This window comes from Geospiza fortis, unplaced genomic scaffold (assembly GCF_000277835.1).
Source record: "Geospiza fortis unplaced genomic scaffold, GeoFor_1.0 scaffold186, whole genome shotgun sequence".
NCBI classification, from domain to species: Eukaryota; Metazoa; Chordata; class Aves; order Passeriformes; family Thraupidae; genus Geospiza; species Geospiza fortis.
The window spans coordinates 6,456,663-6,475,832 of NW_005054331.1; the positions used below are offsets into that span (position 1 = coordinate 6,456,663).

General features: G+C 46.1%; 1 protein-coding gene across 1 annotated transcript; it reads right to left on the bottom strand.

The window, feature by feature from the left end:
* Positions 1-1,354: 1,354 nt before the first annotated feature.
* PDE6H (phosphodiesterase 6H) lies at positions 1,355-6,431 on the bottom strand. The gene is made up of 4 exons (XM_005421627.3): positions 6,267-6,431; positions 3,011-3,197; positions 2,719-2,759; positions 1,355-1,856 (listed from the first exon to the last, which is right to left on the bottom strand). Exons 2-4 carry the CDS (start codon positions 3,148-3,150, stop codon positions 1,780-1,782), a joined length of 258 nt encoding a protein of 85 aa, XP_005421684.1. The 5' UTR covers positions 3,151-3,197; positions 6,267-6,431; the 3' UTR covers positions 1,355-1,779.
* Positions 6,432-19,170: the final 12,739 nt, after the last annotated feature.

Here is a 19,170-nt window from a genome sequence, read left to right on the forward strand (position 1 = left end):
AGCTGGAAGTAAGTGGAAAGGACAGAGTGCCTCTGGCCAAGGAAATAGCTGTGGGCTGCAATTAGCTAAATGGTACACGGCTCTGCGCTGCGATGGTGCTGCGGCTCTGAGCCCTCCATGGCTCGCTGCTGTGTCTAATGGCAGCAGGGCTGCATAATAAAAGCTGTACTCTGGACTGCCAACAGGAATTCATTTCCTTTAGCTTTTGGTGCCCAAGCTATGTTTTAACTGAAAACTGCGAGCTTTTATTTCTGGAATAACAGTAGCAGATAACTATGGCACCGCCATGGATTTATAGCAATGCTTTTTGCGTGAGGATCAATCGTTTAGACAGGATTTGCTCTCCTCTCCACAATCACTCCTTGCTCCCATGAACATGTTCAGCCTAGGAAAGATATGATAGGGGAAGGCAGTTCTTATGCAATGAGGCTTCTTAACCTAAAAGCAATAACTAAAAATTCCACCTCCTGTTATGAATACTATGTAGCTACAACAAACTTGCTCCTTGCCTGCAAACAAGCCAAAAGCCCTTCCCTAATGCCAGGGAATCTCGGTGCCTTCCCTGAATATTTGAGTGGCTGTGGGTGCCTCACCACTCGGCAGCACTCGCTGCCAGAGAGCAGCAGACGCAGATCGATGGGGTTAAGTGGATTTGCGCTGTGCTTGCCTGCATGCACACATCCCGCCCTTCCCCTGCCTCCCCGCCTGCTCTGCTCTTACTTCTCTCTGGGGACACCGTTTGCCTGCTTGTCCAAGCAAGCTCCAGAGCTTGAAATTGCCAGGGAGTGAAGAGAGAAAAGCCTTCCTACTTATGAGGGGCAGGGTGAAGGGAGACTTGTCCTAAGCTAAATACAGGGAAGAGGGAGCAATTACTGCAATATCATTTTCTGCTGCATGTGGCAGGACCGCTGGCACAGCCTGGTGACAGATCATAAGGATTCCCTGTCTTAATCAGCAGTAAGCATGTCCTGGGGAGCAAATGTCTCATGCAAATATGTATTGGCATGGGGACAGGCGTCACACAGGGCTTCCCATCAAAGGAGAGGAAATGCAGCATCATTTGGAGGGCTGCTTCTTTGGAACTGCAACCACAAAGGAATGAATAATAGGATTAATTCACTTAGCTATTGATCTCAGATGCACACATTTTCATTTAACATTATGAGAACAGCCAGACTCTCTCGTGGTTCGTAGCCTGTGGGCAGTACAGCAGAGACAACATTTGCAAGCCCTTTTCCTCATTTGCTGATGAGGTAAATCTTAGCAGCACATTCCTTATGGTGAGCTGCTGGGGAAGGATCTCCTGTGGAAAGCAGCCTAATGTCTGGACTGGTGTGACTCCAATGCTGCTCTCTACAGATGTACTCTGAGCAAATAATTGGTGGCCCAAATAATGCAGGGACCTACCCATGGAAATTCTATATAGAAAGCTGAAGAAAGGGAGGGAAGGAAGAAAACAGAATAGGCTGATTTAATTAGGTCTGGACATACATGCACACAATATCTCTATGACAGTGAGAGAAGAAAGAATATAGTGCAGGGAGACATGAAGACATTTTTCAGTAGTTTCATCACATGGAACATGAGGTCTGCTCAGGGTCCCAAACAACTTCTTTGCCAAATGAATCTGCAAAGTTAAGTTTCTCATAACTAGCCCTTACAAAACCACCCTGCCCATAAGCAAGCGGATGCAAGGGCCAAAAGTAAGTGTCAAAGGTGGTAAAGACCATGCTGGGATCTGTGGAGTCACCAGGTGACACCAGCAGAGATGCTGACACCTTAGATGATCCCAAACTGGGCCAACTCGTGCAGTTCCAGATGGCTGAAAGCTTCCCATGGGCAAATCACGGTGATATCTGCAAAAGAGGAAAAATGACAAATGTGTTCTCATAGTCCAATGCACTCCTTGGGTTTCTTTTTTATTAATGGAAAGGCTGATTTACTCAGGAAACGTTAACAAGAATGAGATTCTGTTTGAAGGTTAAATGGGCAGATGAGCATTTCTAATCTGGTACTACCTGTCAGACCAAACCAGATCAGTGTACTTTCTCCCTGTGAGCAAAAGCAAGCCAGCAGTTCCTAGTCTCTTCAGTGACTATGTAAACTGGTGTAAAAGTTAATTCCAGTTATGTGGCTTCTCCTGTTCTTATAAAATATCTGTAGCCAAACTGTGATCTCCTTGAAGATGTGTGCAGTTTTAGATCAGATGCTGAATAATTTGGCCTACAATATTCAGGATCTGTAACTCCCTCTTCATCAAAACTTCAAAGTTCTGACTGGCTACAGCTCATCCAATACGTGTTTCTCAATCCCAGATGGGTACATAAAATTCTTAAAATTAGGATTCTGATGACAACACAAATACTTGACCATCTGGGATTTAGTTTCTGTGATTTTTGGTATTAATAGCTTAGCATTTAGCATTTATTTGAGAATCTCATGCTGCTGAAATTCTTAGCAGAGTATTAGCAGAAAACAAACAAGCACTTCTGCAGCCCAGTGTAGGCAGTCTGAAGCTGGAGCATACATAAATGGTCTTTCCTTCATGTGGAGAATAAGCATGAGCGTGGCAGCTCGGGAAGGCAGAACTAGTCTTCTCAGGTGACCCTGAGAGCTGCACAGGCCAGGGAAACAGAGGCACCCCAGAATCCTCTCCCATGATCAAGTTTGTCTACGCTAGCGCTAAAGTAGGGCATGACAACATCCTGCAGAGCCTACCTGTGCCCAGCCCCTCCATGCCTGGGATGTCATCTCCAAACCTAGGAGAGAAAGGAGCAGGTAAGGAGTGAGTTTGAGGCAGCAGCAAGGAAAGGAGGGATGCCCTAAGCCCCCAGCCAAGGAAGAAGAATTGTGGGTAGGGAGCAGAAGAGAAGCAGCTCCAGGCTGGAGAGCTGAGGGGGCAGGGGAAGCCGTCTGGCTCCTTGCCCAAGGGAAGATGCACAGAAGCACAATGTAGTGGTGGGGAGCGACTCAACTAGCACGGTTTCTTTTCTCTCCACAGTTCCCTTACCCTCTTACTCCTTTTTTAGGGGGCTTGCTCTTGAACTGCCTTGTCTGTCTCTGCTTGAACTTGGGGGGCCCCTTGCGCGGTGTGGTGGGGCCGGTTGAAGCATCCCCGGTGTTGAGGTTGGCGGCTGGGGTCTCGCTCATCGCTGGGCTGTGGGCAGCAGGCACGGGCCTCTCTCAGATCCCTCTGTCTGCAAGATAACAGCAAGGACTGGCACAACGCTCTGCTTATCCGTTCTAGGTATCAGTAGTCAGATGACAGAACTATGGAAAATATAATTGTGACAGGATCAGAGATAATGGTATTAAAGATAAAGAAAGATTGTAATGAGTACAAATTAAGCAGGGTAGTGTTGCCTTTCATCTGGTATGCTAGAATTAAGACGCCAAACAAAGAGCGCTTGAGCTAAGGCCAAAAAGACATTTACCCCATGGTGCAATGTCTTGCAGAGCCATGGAGACTAACACCTCCTTTTGTCTCAAACACAGTTGCACTCTTGGAGACAGGTTGCTGCAGAAGCTTGCCCCACAATTTCGGTAAAACAGGAAGTTCAATGCCAATGCTGGGGTTTTTTTCTAGCTAGCCTTGGAATAGCATTGCTGAGGTTTTTGCTTACTGCTTCAGGACCTGACTACTACAGGAGCCATGAAGACACATGTAGGGCTTAGAGAAATATCCTGTCCTTGGGAATCACCATGATATACTTCACCTGTTCTCATAATTGTGCCTAAGCATTACCTTTAGAACACTGATGGACATGGGACACTGGGCTGGAAGGGTCCTTTGTCTGGGTGGAGCTGCAATTAGGGCCCAGTGTTTGTCAATACCAAACTCATGGTAAATAGCACAAGATTGTTGCAAGATTGTACAGAAGGCTAAGGCAACACACTGGACACTATCTTTTAGGCAGAAGTTTATTTCACAAATTTCTCAGGATTTAGAGGAGTAAAGCTTGTAACTTTGCCCAGGATGTGCTCATTTTGGTATTTTTGAGCATTATATTACATGTGCTGACCCCTCTTCACCACACTGTACATAAGCCAAACTCCACAGGGGATAAAGAGTTATCAGGGAGCAATTTCTGTTTGGGAGACATGTCTCCTGTCTTAGCCAGCAGAACTGCTGCACTCTGAGCCTTTTGCTTCCTTCCCAGAGAGGACAGCTATAACTCTTACTGGTGCCCAAAGGGAAGAAACCAGCCCTTCATCAAAGTTTGTGCTAATTAGTATGCCATTAGTAATATAATGGTCTGAACAAGTGCATTTATGGACAAAAATAAATGCAACTTCTTTCCTTCCTTGAAGTCACGTTCTTCCCCATGACTGTTATATATCTCCTATCTCCAGGTGGTGTAATCGCTGATGGAATTAACTTCAGGATTTGGTTCTAAAGACTAATCTCATTAGGTCACCATAGTACTCTGGCTTAATCCCCAACATCACCTGCCGTGACACTCTGAACTTCTAATCTCAGAACTATAAATGTCATCAAAGATTTCTTTCCTTATTCTAAAGAGAGTTCATTCCTTTATCCTGAAATAGCCAGAGCGTTGGAAAGCAAATCCTTATATACAAGGAGAAAGATCATCTGAGCAATCCTCCTGTGTCACTTCCACGTCCATGCAAGGTGAAGATATTTCTGTATCTGTGGCAGTCTGGAAATGCTTCATCCAGAGCATCTTTCCATCTGTGGTGGCAGTAGGATGGTTCCAAATGATAGCACCTAGAGGCAGGCTAGTTCTTCTGTTGCTTGTGGTCAGGCTTCTGTCTCAGCTGTAATATCCCAAGCAGGAGACTGGACAGGTTCCAGCAGCCCCAAATGGAGCAGCAGATGGTTGTGTCTGAAGCTGCAGCATGCACAGATGCTATTCCCCCGCGTGTAACACAACGCTTCCCAAGCACACTCTGTGCCCACAAACACAAGGATCAGCTCAAACCCTGGAAGTTACTTATTTGGCTGCCATCTCTGCAGTGCCTGAACAGTTGCCCAGTATTTACAGCTTTTTCCTTTTCCTCACAGCATGGTGGCAGGACAGGCAAACACTGTCACCTTCTTCTTTAACAGAATGAGGATGGAAGTGCAGTGATAGGTATGACCTGGACTGCACTGCTGGGAGGAGAGAGGAAATCTTTTGGCTCACAGATTTTTCGGGCCAAACTGAGAGATGAAGGCATTTGCCTCCAAAACAAAGACAGAATTTGGTCCCTCTCTGTTACTCAGGATAGGAGGAACTCAGATGGTACTGCCCTACAACAAAATGCTTTGCATCAGAAGGCTGCTCCACAGCATGTCTGCTAATGTGCCAAAGTCTATCACTATGTCTCTTTCTCAGGTGCAATTCTTATCAGTAGGTTTATCTGTCTCAGTGCTAGACCCCACTCCTGAACTAAGAGGGACATGCATCCACTTTTAAGCACCATGTTAATCCAAGATACTTGGCACCCTTCTCAAGGGCTACTCCCAAAAGTACAACAGAAAAAAACAAACTAGCTAAGAGATTTCCATCCCTTAGGCTGACATCCAAAACTTGAAAGATGCATTTGTGCTCCATCTCCAGCTGAATTCCTGCCCTGCTTCAATAACCTCTGCTGTGCACTGGCACGTTACCTTAACCACAAATATGTCTTTGAGGGTCAAAACATCTTGAGTCCTTGAGTCCACATTTTGTCCCTGACTTCACTCAATAGAGGAATAGCTGATGGGAAGATTCAGCCCTTGAAGTTTCTTTTTGCCCCAATCTGAAGTAGTTGCATCCATTCACTGGATATCCAATAACCCAGGATTTGGTAGGAAAAAGGATCTGCCCAAATCACACTTCATCCTTTCTCACCTGCATGAATTCAATAAAGAGCATTCAAAGAAACTTTTAGCTAGGGACATTTCCAACATTAGGGACAATCTAACTTCTTCCTTACTAATCTCTCCCTACTTCTATTCTCTCCATGCATCACTAAAAAATTACAGAGGATGGAAAGCAACCTTAATTCCACATAACAGCTTTCCTCTTGCCACTGAAATCAAGCTGCCTTCCCACCATGGAGCTGGTGGGACTTCCTTACCATCATTAGAGTCAAAGAATTCTCCATTCTTGCTGCAGTGGGCCCTGCCCCACAGCATAGAAACTGTCCCAGTTCGCACACCTTGGGAACAAACTGCCCCTACACACAGCCAGACAAGCACCCCAGGATCACAGACATGAAAGAAATGCCAAGAGCAGCTTCTTCCCATGGGAATTCCACAGCCTTTTGTCTTACCATACCTGGTTACTTGGATAGTCCTTGGTACCAGATCAAACAGGTGGCTTGACAAACGTTCTGAGTCTCCTCTAGATCTCTGCAAGTGCTGTGCTGCCTTCTCCCAGTGCTTCCTGGTCTGCCAGAGCTCCTTTGCTCCTGCCAGCACCAGCACACAGCTCCTGAGCAAGAGCTGGTGGCTGTGGATGCAAAGACTGTTGAGGCATAAGATCCTCTGCCATGCACTTCCTCTGCTCCCTCCTCTGACGAGGTGTTACCTAATTGCCCCTGACAGCATTTCTGCTCAGTCAAGGGCTTAATCCTCTAGGTAAGAGCTTTGCTTGCATCTGAATGCTAATTATACCTAATACACACTAATGGGCTTATCTCAGTTGCGTCAGAAATCCCACCTCGGGGTTGTTGGCCAGGTTAATCATCCTTCTTTTAGTTTTATTTAAATTTAAAGGGGCTTGAATACTACTGACAAATGCTGACTCTTTAATCTGCTCCATCCTTAATCTCTGACTCTCTGTGGAAAATGTCCCTGGCAGATAATGTAGACGCATCACTTGATCTTCTTTTCTCTTTTCAGACCGTTCTGGTGTAGGAACTTATCTTCCCCTGTCCAAAGCTTTCAAAAATACAGATTCCTCCATGTGCACTTGTCTTACACTGCCTCAGCGTGTGAGACACAGAACCTCCATGAGCCATGGCCCTCCATGCAGATACTCTTCTGTGAGTAGAGAGGAACATCCTTGCGCTCATGTTCTCTTTATGGGTTTCTTGCATGCTCAGATCTTGGCCTCGGGAGAGCCCACTAGCATCATCCTTTCAGGCTTTTGTCAGGGCTTATCAAATCCAGGGCCTCTGAGGAGTCTCACAGCTCCAGCCTCAATTGCTTGAGGTGGCTAATCATAGTGATGGGAAGAAGTCCATGCGGGTTCAGCTCCTTCTGCTCCTGTGTCTTACACAGGATTTCAAATCTTTCATTCTGGCAGCAGTTTTAAGACTAAGAACAGGTGAAAGAGGATGCACTCTAAGAGACAGAAACTCATTTCCAGTAGAACTATATTCCCAAACGGGGATCACTGGAAGACTATCCCAGTTGAGAGAAGAGATTCAGTGGCAGCAGAGGTACAGCACCATGTTATGAACTCCTCACTGATGTGCCCTGCAGGTGTGGCTGGGTGCTGGGCCAGCAAACACCAGCTGCCTGTCCCAGCTGCTCCCTGCCAGCCCCCCAGTGCTGCTCAGCAGGCTCAGCCAGCTGAGGACACAAGGGGGGTTCCAGGGAGCCCCAACAGAAGGGTGCCCAGCCCAGGGGTTCCTCAGCATGAGGAACTGAGCAGCCCCTGCTTGTACAGCCAGGTTTGAGACAAACCTCTGCAGCAGCACCTGCCCTAATGATAGAGGAAACAAAGCAACCAGGCAAGAATCACAGCTCCCTCTCCCAGCTACCGGACCTGCTCACATTCTCCAAGCACCAACATCCAAATTTTTCCCCCAAGGAGTTTTATCTGGACTTTTCTCTCCCCTGGGTTTTTCAGCCAGTTCCTTTTCCATCCCCCTGCCCCCCTTGCTATTGCTTTGAGCTCCCGGGGAACACTTACAGTGCCAAGGGCTCCTCTTGCAAATCATTCAACTCCCGTCCTCCAGCCTGGGTAGGAAGAGTCTCGAGGTGTCCCTTGTGCTCCAGATATACCCTGCCACCAGGTGACATCAGGCCATCCCTCGTGGGCGGTGTCTGCACTCCAGGGCTGAAAGGGGGGAGCACTGTGGGACCAGGGCTGGGCAGGCACAGCTCCAGCAAGCTCTGGAGGAGCAGCAGAGCCTCAGCACACTCCTGAGGGGCGACGTGCCCCTTTCTGCAAGAAGGCGGTGGCTTCTCTGGAGCTTCTGGGGGGACATCTCTGGAGAAGCAAAGAGAAATAAAGAAATAACCTGGCCTTTGAGAGGTGCTGCTTCTTGGAAACACACGTGTCTGCACATGCCAGAGAAGGGAGGATTCCCTGTCCCTCTCCTGCGCTGGTGAATGCCTGGAGGGGTTTCCAGTGAACTTCTCAGAGGTGCTGCGGGGGTGAAGACACACCTTACAGAGCCATGCATGCAGCTAGCCCAGTGCCAGCAGGGCTGAGTCCACTCAGGAGTCCTAGGGAATGCTGCTGAGATGCTGCAGGGCTCTAGGGAAGCAGATGGGAAGGCAGGGGGGAGAATGGGAACCTTTGTGTTGCACATGGGCGGCCAACCAGTCACTCCTGAGACCCAAGGTGTTGGGCTGAGGGAACAGCCAGGTCTCATCTGGGTACCAGCACCACTGTCACTGGGAGGGGGCCTCAGAGGCAGAGCTCAGCCCATACTCCAGCCCACCAAAACTCCATGTGTGGCAATGCACACTGTTTTATACCCAGTCCTTGGTTTCTCCCATGTGTTCTAATAGCCTGCTGTAGCTGCCTGGAAGATCAGTGTCAGAGATATGGAAAGAGTTGGTGGAGGCTCAGGGTGAAAAGAGGAGGTCCAGGTGCTGGAAGATCATCCTCATCCTCAGCCACAGCAGTGCCTCAGCCATGGCCTGTAACTGTCTGGCTGGAGGTATAACCACAAGGTTAACAACCCTCAGGGGCTCTTGGGCCTGGTGAAGCACCTCACACTTACCCTTGCTGAGCATCCTCCTCACTGCACAAGATCAGGCATGGCAGGACTGAAAATAATCCCAGGAAATGGAGCAGCAGCCAGAGAATCAGAGCAACACAAGGGCAGAAGGAAACCAAAGTACGGGGTTGTTCATGATGGATGGGATTTGTCTTTGGGTGAGGCTGGAGGAGGGGATTTTGGAGCAGCCAAGCCAGCCAGGGGTGTGACTGTGTGTGACCAAGAAGGGACAGTCTCTCACTGACAGGACAGGCCCTGGCAGCGGTCACCAGTTCAGCACTGCACTGGTGTTGAGCAAGAGTCCCATAGCTGGGGCCTCTGACCCTTCAGATGGCTGAAGTTAGACAAGGTAAATCCTTCAGCGAGACTCTTAGCTTACATTAGAAAAATCAATAAGGTCCTAGCCCTTGAGTGGGCACTGAGAAGCTGGGAAGTAAATCCTAGATGTAGCTGAGAGGCTTTCAATCTAGCAAGAAGGAGCAAACACACATTCCCACACAGCTTTCAGAGGCTTGTGCAGTAATTTCTGGGCACAGGAAAGAGAACGGGGGCAGATCTTGTTGGCATCCTCCCTTTCCCTGTGATGACTAGAGCTTGTATACAAATGTGTGGAGATTGATTGCACCCATCCTCTTCTGAGAGCAGAAGTGATTACTGTGGGCAGGGACCTGCTTGTGTGGATATAAAGAGGTGCAGCCTGCTGGCAGCAGACTCCCTCCCATCCCTGCTGCTCATTCCCATGCCTCCATCTGCTGCAGACAGGTTTCCAGGGGCTCCCCCTCCCCTTCTGCCTTCTTCTGTGTAGGTAAAGTTGCTGGGGAAATCAGCTGTACAGCCCTCTACTGCTCTTTCCTGAGGCTTAAAAATTTACATATGTTCAGGCTGTTTGTTTTCAAAATACTCCCTTTGTTTTCCTGTTTTCCCAATGAAATCTGTCTTGTTTCCCTTTAACAAAAAGTGGACTGTGGGAAAAATAAATTTCCATGGTGTCACATGAAGATATTTTTTTTACCACTGACAAAACATGACAGAAACTCCCTAAAGGGCCCCACTTCTCACGTTCTTTCTTACCTCCCAGGATTATCAGTCCTCTCTCTCCATCCATACTCTCTCTCTCCCTTCCCCTCACAAAGTGGGTGGCATTTACTTTGCAGAGTTGTGGGTGCACAGCTTCCTTTCAGAGCAAGAGGCACCTGCTTCATGTTCATGCCTGGCTGCTGCCCCAGATAAATGACAAGTCCTGCCCAGGGACTGAGAACCAAATCCCTGTCCCTCCCTGCCCAGGCTTTTCTTCCCCAGGAAGGCCAGTGCCAACTTTTTTGGCCACAACAGTTGCCATTGGATCCAGAGCAGAGGTGCACCAGAAACCATGGTGTCCAGGTGGTAGCAGGAGTGCAGTCCTTGTGGCCTCAAAGGAAAACTCAGGAGCTCCATCACCTCCGGCCAGATTATGTTCTGTTCCAAGGAACCACTTAAAAAACATCTCCAAGGTTTCTGACCCTATTTATGAGCTGGTGTAGCCATGGAAACAGTAGTTATGCCAGAAATAGCAGCTCACTCGAATGACAAAGAAAACACAAGTTTACAAGACAGTGATTTTTCCAGAGGCTGACTGAGCTCATGGGACTGTGGGAGGAAATCCCAGCTGAGGCACAGACTCAGGGACGCAGCTGATAAGGGCTGTGCTTGGTGTGGGCCACAAGAACTTTTGAAATGTATCTCTACAAGCTTGTGCCACACACTTGGGAGACTTTGTGCCTTTATTGATAGAGATTTATCACTTGCCACAAAGATATACCTGACTGGAAGTGAGCAGAGAATTAAGCAGGCAGTAAAATGTTGGTTTCCCTCCTGAAGACAGGCAGCCTACCAAGTGCCTCTGGATCCCAGGTGAGATGGTAGGACCTGGATTTAGAATGGGACTGTCTGTTGGTCTCATAGAAGATCAGTGAGGTTGTCATGTCAACAGCATTTTGGTGAGAAGCCCAGTGCAGTAAGGTGCCTGCAAATGAGGACTCACAGGCTGTAAATCCTTCCCCTGCAGTGCTCACCATGTTCCTAAGGCTCATGTCATTCGTGCTAGTGTAGAAAAGAAGAACAGATACTGGGGATTGGGCTTTCCCTGCACAGATATTTAGTTGTTTGACTGCATGCAAATCAGGCCATTAAAAATGCAGAGAAGAAGGCATGCTTGTGGGGAGTTTTATCATTTTTCCTTCGGGAAATCTCCCACAGTTATTTTGGTGTCGGGGTGAAACATCCCTAACAGCCTGCAATAAACAGGGTGTGCTGACTTTGGGAATCTGTGCCTGCTGCTGGATACAAAAGTTATGTTCAGTGTCACTGAGCTCAGCGTGCAGAAGAGCCTGATCTTGATACTCCCACTCATACCCTGGAGGCTTCCCTGGCAATAGGGCAGAGAGGAGAGAGGCTGAGGTCTGTTTTTCCACTGCCAGGGCTGGAGAGGGAGATTTCCAAGACCAACCTGTAGAAAAGGGTCCTTTCAGGAAATATTAATCAAGTGATAAGGTTTTGCTGAACTATCAGCAATGGCCCTGTCTCAGCGACAGACATAACTAAGTCCTCAAGCCAAATGGCCACTGCAAAAGCTTCTGCAGGAAAAATGGAGTCCCTGCTTTTCTTATTGGGTCAAGGGTGCTCTACTTGCACATGTTAGAACATCATTACAGGCCCCAGGCTTCCAGGCACAAATGCTTTAGGACATTCTGGAGCTTTTTATAGCAGATGATATAAAACCATGTAGTCTGTCCTACACTTCATTAGTTACCAGAGTTATATTTTCTTCTGAGCAGTGAGTCTGGCCTTTCTTGGAACAGATAGCCAAGTCTTAGCATCTCACACTCACAAGACTGCTGTTAGCATGATTTTAGTAACTTACAGAAACTTCTCCCTGATTGGCATAAATAAAAGGAAAACCAAAATAAATCCCCTCTCTCTCTCTCTCTCTCTTTTTTTTGATAGCCCTTTTTACCATCAGATCTCAAGAAAGAGAACTACATTTTTATTGTTCTTATTTGTAAATATGGAAGAGATGGTGGAGAGAAAGTTCATGGACCTGCAGATGAGACTCAGCCATCGGCTGAGGAGACTGATGTTCTTGGCCATGCAGCACAAAAAGCTCAGTGTTTCTAACTGCTTTGTGATTCATTGCTTAAGAGCATCCCCATGCTCATTGTAAAGCTGTCCCAAGAGAAGGCAATATCATTAGTGAGCATCCTTTCTGTGCACTCACTTTGCTTAATGTCTGTATCCAGGCTGTTGGTAATGACACAATAAGACTGACTTTGTTAGATTGTTTTAAAAAGCATTCTTTCTTTCTTGTTTTCTCTCTACCCACAATTAAAGTATCTGCTTTTTTCATTTATAAGATTATTTTTCTCCTAAACGACATGTACAGAACAAGCTCAACATTATTACATTGAACAAAAACTTAGCATTTTCCTTTGTTTTATAAAGCCCAGGTAGTTAATCTGGTTATCTATGTGACTGCTATAAATCAGAGCTTGTGGTCGCCCTTAAAAAATCACCGAGTTTCCACAGTATTGTCTCAAGAGTCTTATTCAGATTTTTCTTTTCTGATAATTGATTCCTTCTGTGTGAATTACATGCCATGTACCTGTGAACAGTGCTTAAATGGTACACTAGCACTCTCTAAAATCATGCATTGAACTAAACAGAGAAGTAATACTGCCTTGTTTTTAAAAAAATGTGTGTTTTTATTTAAATAGAAATCAGAAAATCAGATTGTTCCAGAGCTTTGTTCAGTTTAAAACAGTGTAGCAAATGATTCAGTGTCACTGGGCTAAGAAGCAGAAACTGTACACAAGTCAGCTCCAGATGTCTCCTTTCCTGACAGCTCCTTTTCTCATCTTTTTTTTTTGTTCTTCTTTTTGAATGATTGATTCTTTCTCCTTGGAAACCAGCAGCCCAATAAGGGAAGGCTTTCCTAAACATTTTGGTAAAATGTTTCGTTCTTCTTCTTAATGGGGCACATATCTTCCCCATGGCTTTCACACCATGCAAGAGGCATTCTTCCTTCCTCCTCCTACCACATAAAAGCACTGCTGTGCAATCTCATTCAGTTCAGCCCTTTGCCACCATTATCATGATTTTCTTCATGTAGCAGTTGAGGCTTTCAGAAAGAAATGATTGCTTCTGGGGAGCATCTCACACTCTCCTTGGGAACATTTGACTAATGGGCAGAGGAGGCAGCTCTTCTGCTCCATTATCTTGTCTCTTGGGGTGCTGCTCACCTCCCAGACACATGCATGCTAAATGCTCTAGCTGCCATGTGATAGCAGATCCCTGGTGGATATAACTGTGGAAGGGAAAAAGCCAGGGGATCAAAATCTGAATAAATGAAAAACCCCTTATTTTCTCCTTTTATTGCTTAGGTGTACTGCTAATACAAAGCCTTCTGTTTTCTCCTTAGGATCTTCCACAACTGTAGAGCTTAATGTTGTAATGTTTGTTTGTTTGATCATTTGTTTTTGTTTTTAATGGCCTTTCACTGTCATATTCCAACCTTTTTTTTTCTAATTTAGGTCCTCTACACTCTTGTTTCCCACTGGAGGCACACACCTACAAATTGCTTTGAAGCTTCTTACTGGGAGGCTGCTAAGGATATTTCTGTGCCAAGGACCTGGAATTGCAGCTTGTTTTCTGGTCCAGTCAAGCACCATAAACACAGCAGAGAAAAAGTGAATTGTTTAGTAGTCATCATTGCATGTGGAGCATGCACATGTTGCACAAGGAGTGTTCTGACAGTTTTGTATGCATGAAGATTTATTTGTGGGACACTGACAGCTGATGGTGTACTTCATGACTTGGAATGCTGAAAGTTATTTCTAGAAAGAAAAAGAAAATAAAGGAAAAGAAGAGAGGGAAAAAGGGGAGTTTTTACCCACTGGCCAGCTGTGAAGGGCAATGATGGGGTCCCATAGGAACATCCTCCTCTGAGGACTCTCTCTGATGCTGCAGATGATGACAGTGAAAGTGACCAGTAGCATGATTTCTTGCCATGCTTTCCCTTGGTACAATTTTCATCAAGACCCACTTGAAACTCCTATGGATTATTTCTGGGTCTGTTTCTGTTGGATCTGGGAGGAGAACATTCATCATGTACAAATGTTGCACATTCATTGCTTGTTAATCTTCTGTGAATACGCAAAGCTGGATAATATTTGCTGAGAATTTCAATAGCCACTGGCTTTTCTGTTGAACACCACATTTGTTTTTCTCCTTTATAGACTGAAGCCTGCAATATCAAAGAAAAAGAAGGAGTGGGAGGAACAGCAATTCTCACAGCAGTTCTTGCACGAGAATCCACCATAATAACACTGTGGGGGTTTATGGAGGCAGGGCTGTGAGAGCAATAATATGTGAACAGCACAAGTGCAATAAAGGAAAAACATTGCCACAGAGAGGCTGGTAATTATTGTCTCACAGCTTTGAGAGATGCTATATAGCTGCAAGCAGCAAGCCCTGAGCTGCAGGATATATAAGGCACATAAGAGCTGGCCAGAGGCTGGACACAACCTGACTAGAAGCCATAAATTCTGGCATGCAATCAAGTTCCTTGTTGAGAGTACTGTTTAGCACAGGAATGTCAGGGTGCAGCTGGCAAGGGAGACTTCCCAAGGTCAGCAGAGGAGGAGAGGATGCCACAGCTCTCCTAATTTAGTCCCAACGCCAGCTCTGGCTGTTTCAGAAGAAAGTCACAACACAGGGAGGAATGCTTGAATAAATAACTCCTAACACCCTGCTTGGTGATCAGCTTAGAACTGAGATTTGATTACACTTGCTGAGATTTGACCTTACGTAACCACCTGTTTTCTGAGAGGTCCTAAAATAATCCAGTCCCCTTTTAAATCCAGCTCTGGTGGGTGACTTCTCTAGGACACCTTCACCTGCAGATCACTGACTTCTGCCATGGCACCAAGTGAGGGATGGAGAGCAAAAGCTGCTTTTCTGCATGCTAGGCTCTGGAGTGCAGGGATGCAGAGAAGACACCCCTGCTCCTCCATGGCAGGGACCACCTTGCCTTCACCAACCCCTGTCCTCTCACTCACCCCCTCCCACCAATTTAGCTCTCCTTCTCCCTCCTTCACTGAGCTGCTCTGTCCATCCTCAGCCTTCCTCAGGCTAGACTCTGAAGGAAACTGGCTCTGTTTTGCCCCTACCCTCTCACCCCCCACAAAATCCTTTTCCTTCCTCTGTCTTCCTGTTTCCCTTGCTTCCTCAGGGGATTGTGAAGTGACATGTGAAGTCTTTGCACACCTTCAGGCTTGTGACAGGGGTTATGGGATTAGCACTTTAACAAGCCTGAAAGCTGCTTAGACAAGTATTAAATCTCCAATCTCTCCATCTTTCAAAGAAATCACTTCTGGAGGAGATGAAGAGGTGGAACACACACTCATGTCTTCAGGGGTCAGCTCTTCATCCAGCTGAGAGCCCTCAAGTCCAGTGGCTAGGTGGTTTGAAAGCATTCTCATGGGACTTGGGGTTGGAAAACTCAGTTAAACCCTCGCCAAGGGCTTTGTGCTGGCACCCCAAAGTGCCTTCTCTCTCCTTGCTCTCCATGCTGAACACTTGCCTGGCATTTTATCTAGTCTCCATCCCTTTCTTCCCTTCCCATCCCAAGGGCTGCATACTCCTTTGCAGCACTTGAGAAGCGGTGAGTAGCACCAGGGATGAAGAAATCAGGCACCACCTCTCCTAGGCACACCAGGATCAACCTCACAATGCTGACTTCTAAAGCCAGTCCTGGGGCACTTTGTGCCTGTGTTTTATTCAGAGATGAATTCATGCTTCATTGGCTGTATCACCCTGTTTATCCCACTTAACTGAGAGTCAGAGAAGGCAGTGCTGGGATTACCAGGGCTGGGTGGCATCTTGTGGTGCAGTGAATGCTCCCCACAAGGCAGGGAAAGCTCCTGTCTGAGCTCCTGGACCTGTCACCTTGCCTGTTCCCATCCCCTCGTGACTGCCTCAGGACTGGATTACCTCCTCCCATCCCTGCAGGGAAGAGATCTCTGCATGCAGGGAGGGAAATCATCTGGGGACACCATCTAGGGGGCACCCACGGCCAGAACTGACACCTTGCTGCACCTGCTGACGTGAACTTGCTGAACTGTGAGGTCACCTTCCCAGCATGTCACCTGTAGCCTTCCTGGGACTGTAAAAAGCTTGAGGAGGAGGCAAAGCTCATGACAGTGACAGCGTTCAGCAGTATTATTCACTAGACAGAAATCAAAGTTAGTAACTATGTACTGAGTTCAGTGAAAATGCAAATTAGTAGTTCCAAAACAAATCATTTTACCAAGAGCAGCATTAAAGGTATTAATCTGTTGAGCCTCTTAAAATTACAAACATGGATTCCCTACTTGGACTGAAATTTCTTTTTATTTTTCCCCTCAGAGCTTCCAGCTTGGGAAATTTCAGCTCCAAATTAGACAGTTTTTGAAATTACAAGCAGGTGAAAATAAGAGATTCTAACAGGTGAAATTTTTCTAGATTAGTCACTTCTAAAGGTGATAAAGTAGTTCTGTTCCTCAAATGCAGTGAGCAACCTGTTCCACAGAAGATGGAGATGACATTTAGCAGCACAAAGCTGCAATGCACCACCACTGCAAAAAGTTCAAATCTAGAAATAGTGGATACCTAATGGCAGCAATCCAAATTCAAACAGGAAAAAAAAAAGCCTATTTTTTAATCTTAGTGTTTTTTAAAAAGTCAAGGTTTATTGTTTCCAATAGGATGCTACACACATATATATCTGTTGGGAGTACAGGCTGTATAGTTGAAGGATATGCATTTAAAATTTTGCATAAACTTTTTGAAATAACCTTAGACACTAGAAGTTGATCACACCTATTTTTGTGGTCTACTAATTGTACAATCAGCTGTTATCAGTGGGGTAAAACTGAATAAGACCTAATAATAATATTTTAAGTAAAAAAAAAAATTATTTTCCAGCCAAGAACACATTTGAAATTTTACCACACTTTTTGCAATAAAGCAGGTACACTTTAGCTGCTGTCCCTGCCTCCTTCTGTCACAGACAAAAGAACTGGCTGGGGTTGGGTAATATCTGCCAAGAGATGATCTTCATGGCATGGCATCAGTTTGTCAAAGATTAAATACTCAGTGGTAGAGATTTGCTGTCAGTGATGTCCTGCTCCATTGTGGTTCAAGCCTTTCCTTCCTTCCAGCAGAGCAGTGACGTGGTTCCCCAGCAGGATGCTGGATATGCTGACCCAAAGGATCATGCCTAAGTTCCCATCTGCTTGGCATGGTGTGATTCCAATGTCTACAGCTCCTTCTCACACAGCTTATGAACAGGAAGAGGAGGCACAGAGCAATTACATGATGTCCCCATGATTACTTGCTGACTAATTTCTAATTCAGGAGTAAAATCTGCTTCCCCTGCATGGTAGGCAGATGAAGCCATGTAGGTTGAGTGCACATACATATGGTGGCACACAGATACACATCCCTATACCTTTACGCATATTTGTGGATGAACTGATCTTAATTTATGCTCTCATGTGTTTAGAAAAAGTGTGTAAATAGCTACCCAAAGGCATGTGCAGTCTGGTGTTTAACTAAAAAGAAGCCCACAAAAGAGACCAAGCTAATCTCAACTGTTCTTCAGCAAGAATGATTGCAATAACACTACTTACAGTTGCACTTACACAGTGGCTAAAACCAAGGGAAATTCAAACCAAGCCATGAGTGAACAGTAACCTCAACCCACACCTCCTCCCAGCTACACTGTGTTCAGTTTCTAAACTGAAATCAGAGACTTAGACAGCAAGGAAACCAAGACAAGAAGCTGTTGTACAAGACACAGGGGCTTCCTCAAATCTTTCCATAGTTAACACATCCAACTCTCCACAGCTTTCCCAGGCAAGGACAGCTTACATGAACAATATGAGCTGCCATAAAGTGGCACTGTAGTTGAAAGAATTTGCTCTGTTCTTTCCTCATCCTCATCCCCATCCCACTCAGCCACTGGTGCTGGCATAAAGGTTTAGTCCCATTTGTCCATTATAAACAGGTATGGGGAAACCTATCTGGGTTGAAAACTCACCAATGTATACTTACACGTTTGCTTACATGTTTTTTCCCTGGTAGCATCTGAACTCATCTAACTACTGTATTCAAGTCAGGTCCCTTGGGTTGGCTGAAGGGAAGGGTTAGTGTAGCCATGAAAAGGAGTGGCAGAGAATAAAATAATTTTTCTTGATGGTGAAACTAATTAATGGAAGCCTGAAATGTTTCTGAGGCTATAGCCCCTGATAAATGGGAATCCACTGTCAGACAGACATATGCTCTGTTTTTCCCTTGAAATTCATGAGGTAAGGAGCATTGTGCCACCCATAACCTAAATGAAACCAATATCTGGCTGGAAAAATCAATCCTCCCTCTTCTGAGATCTGTTACTCCCTGAAGAAGATCCCTTTCCCTCAGTTGTTTGCAGCCTTTAAAAATTTGTGTACAATAAACACTTTTAATGGATGTGTGGATCTGGGGCAGAGAATGTAAGCCCATTGGCAATAGATATGCTTTGCTTATTTTGCTGCTGTAAATGCACTAAGAGCAGTGTATCAGTCATTGCAGGCCCAGATTTGTTGTTTGCAAACCAATGATCTAATTTGTTGTGCACTGAGGACTATGTACATGAAGGATTTATATGACTGATGAACTGAGTGGGCACTCCATGAGGGGCAAAGAAAGAGGAAATCTGCTGATATTTCACAAAGTAAGGGGTGTGAAATCTTTTTGATCGTTTAAGCAACCCTGGGAAATGAGAGCCTTTTATTCCTGAGGTAGCTGATCTTGGAAACCGCTTGTGTGAGAAGGGCTGGGAGTTGGGAACAATAAGCTGATTAAGTGCAGCAGGTAGCAGGAAAAATGAGGTTCATAAGAACCTCCATTTGCAATACTGCTTATCTTCCCACGTACGCAGGAATACACGACCCGATGCTCCGCACATTTTAATCGGTATAAATCAGCGCCACTTTTTGAAACCGACCATAATTACACCAGGAAAATAAACAAAATAAAAGCCTGGGGAGAAAAACAAAGGCATCACCCCCTCGCTCCCGGGCACAGCAGCCCGAAGCGGCGCACGGCGAGCACTCCCGCGTCCCCGGCCGGGCTCAGCTCCGCAGACAAAGCCCTGCACACCTCTGTGCAAAAGGAGCGGGCGCAGACAAAGCGGGGCAGGCGGCGGAGCGCCGCAGCATGCGGGGC

What these genes read in the sequence shown, in the direction of transcription:
- PDE6H (XM_005421627.3), bottom strand. Translation starts at nt 3,150, where the DNA reads ATGAGCGAGACCCCAGCCGCCAACCTCAACACCGGGGATGCTTCAACC. An exon ending in CCTAAAAAAGGAGTAAGAGG is followed by an intron (nt 2,760 to 3,010) that starts GTAAGGGAACTG and finishes TTTCTCTCCTAG; the next exon opens with GTTTGGAGATGACATCCCAG. An exon ending in CATGGAGGGGCTGGGCACAG is followed by an intron (nt 1,857 to 2,718) that starts GTAGGCTCTGCA and finishes CCTCTTTTGCAG; the next exon opens with ATATCACCGTGATTTGCCCA.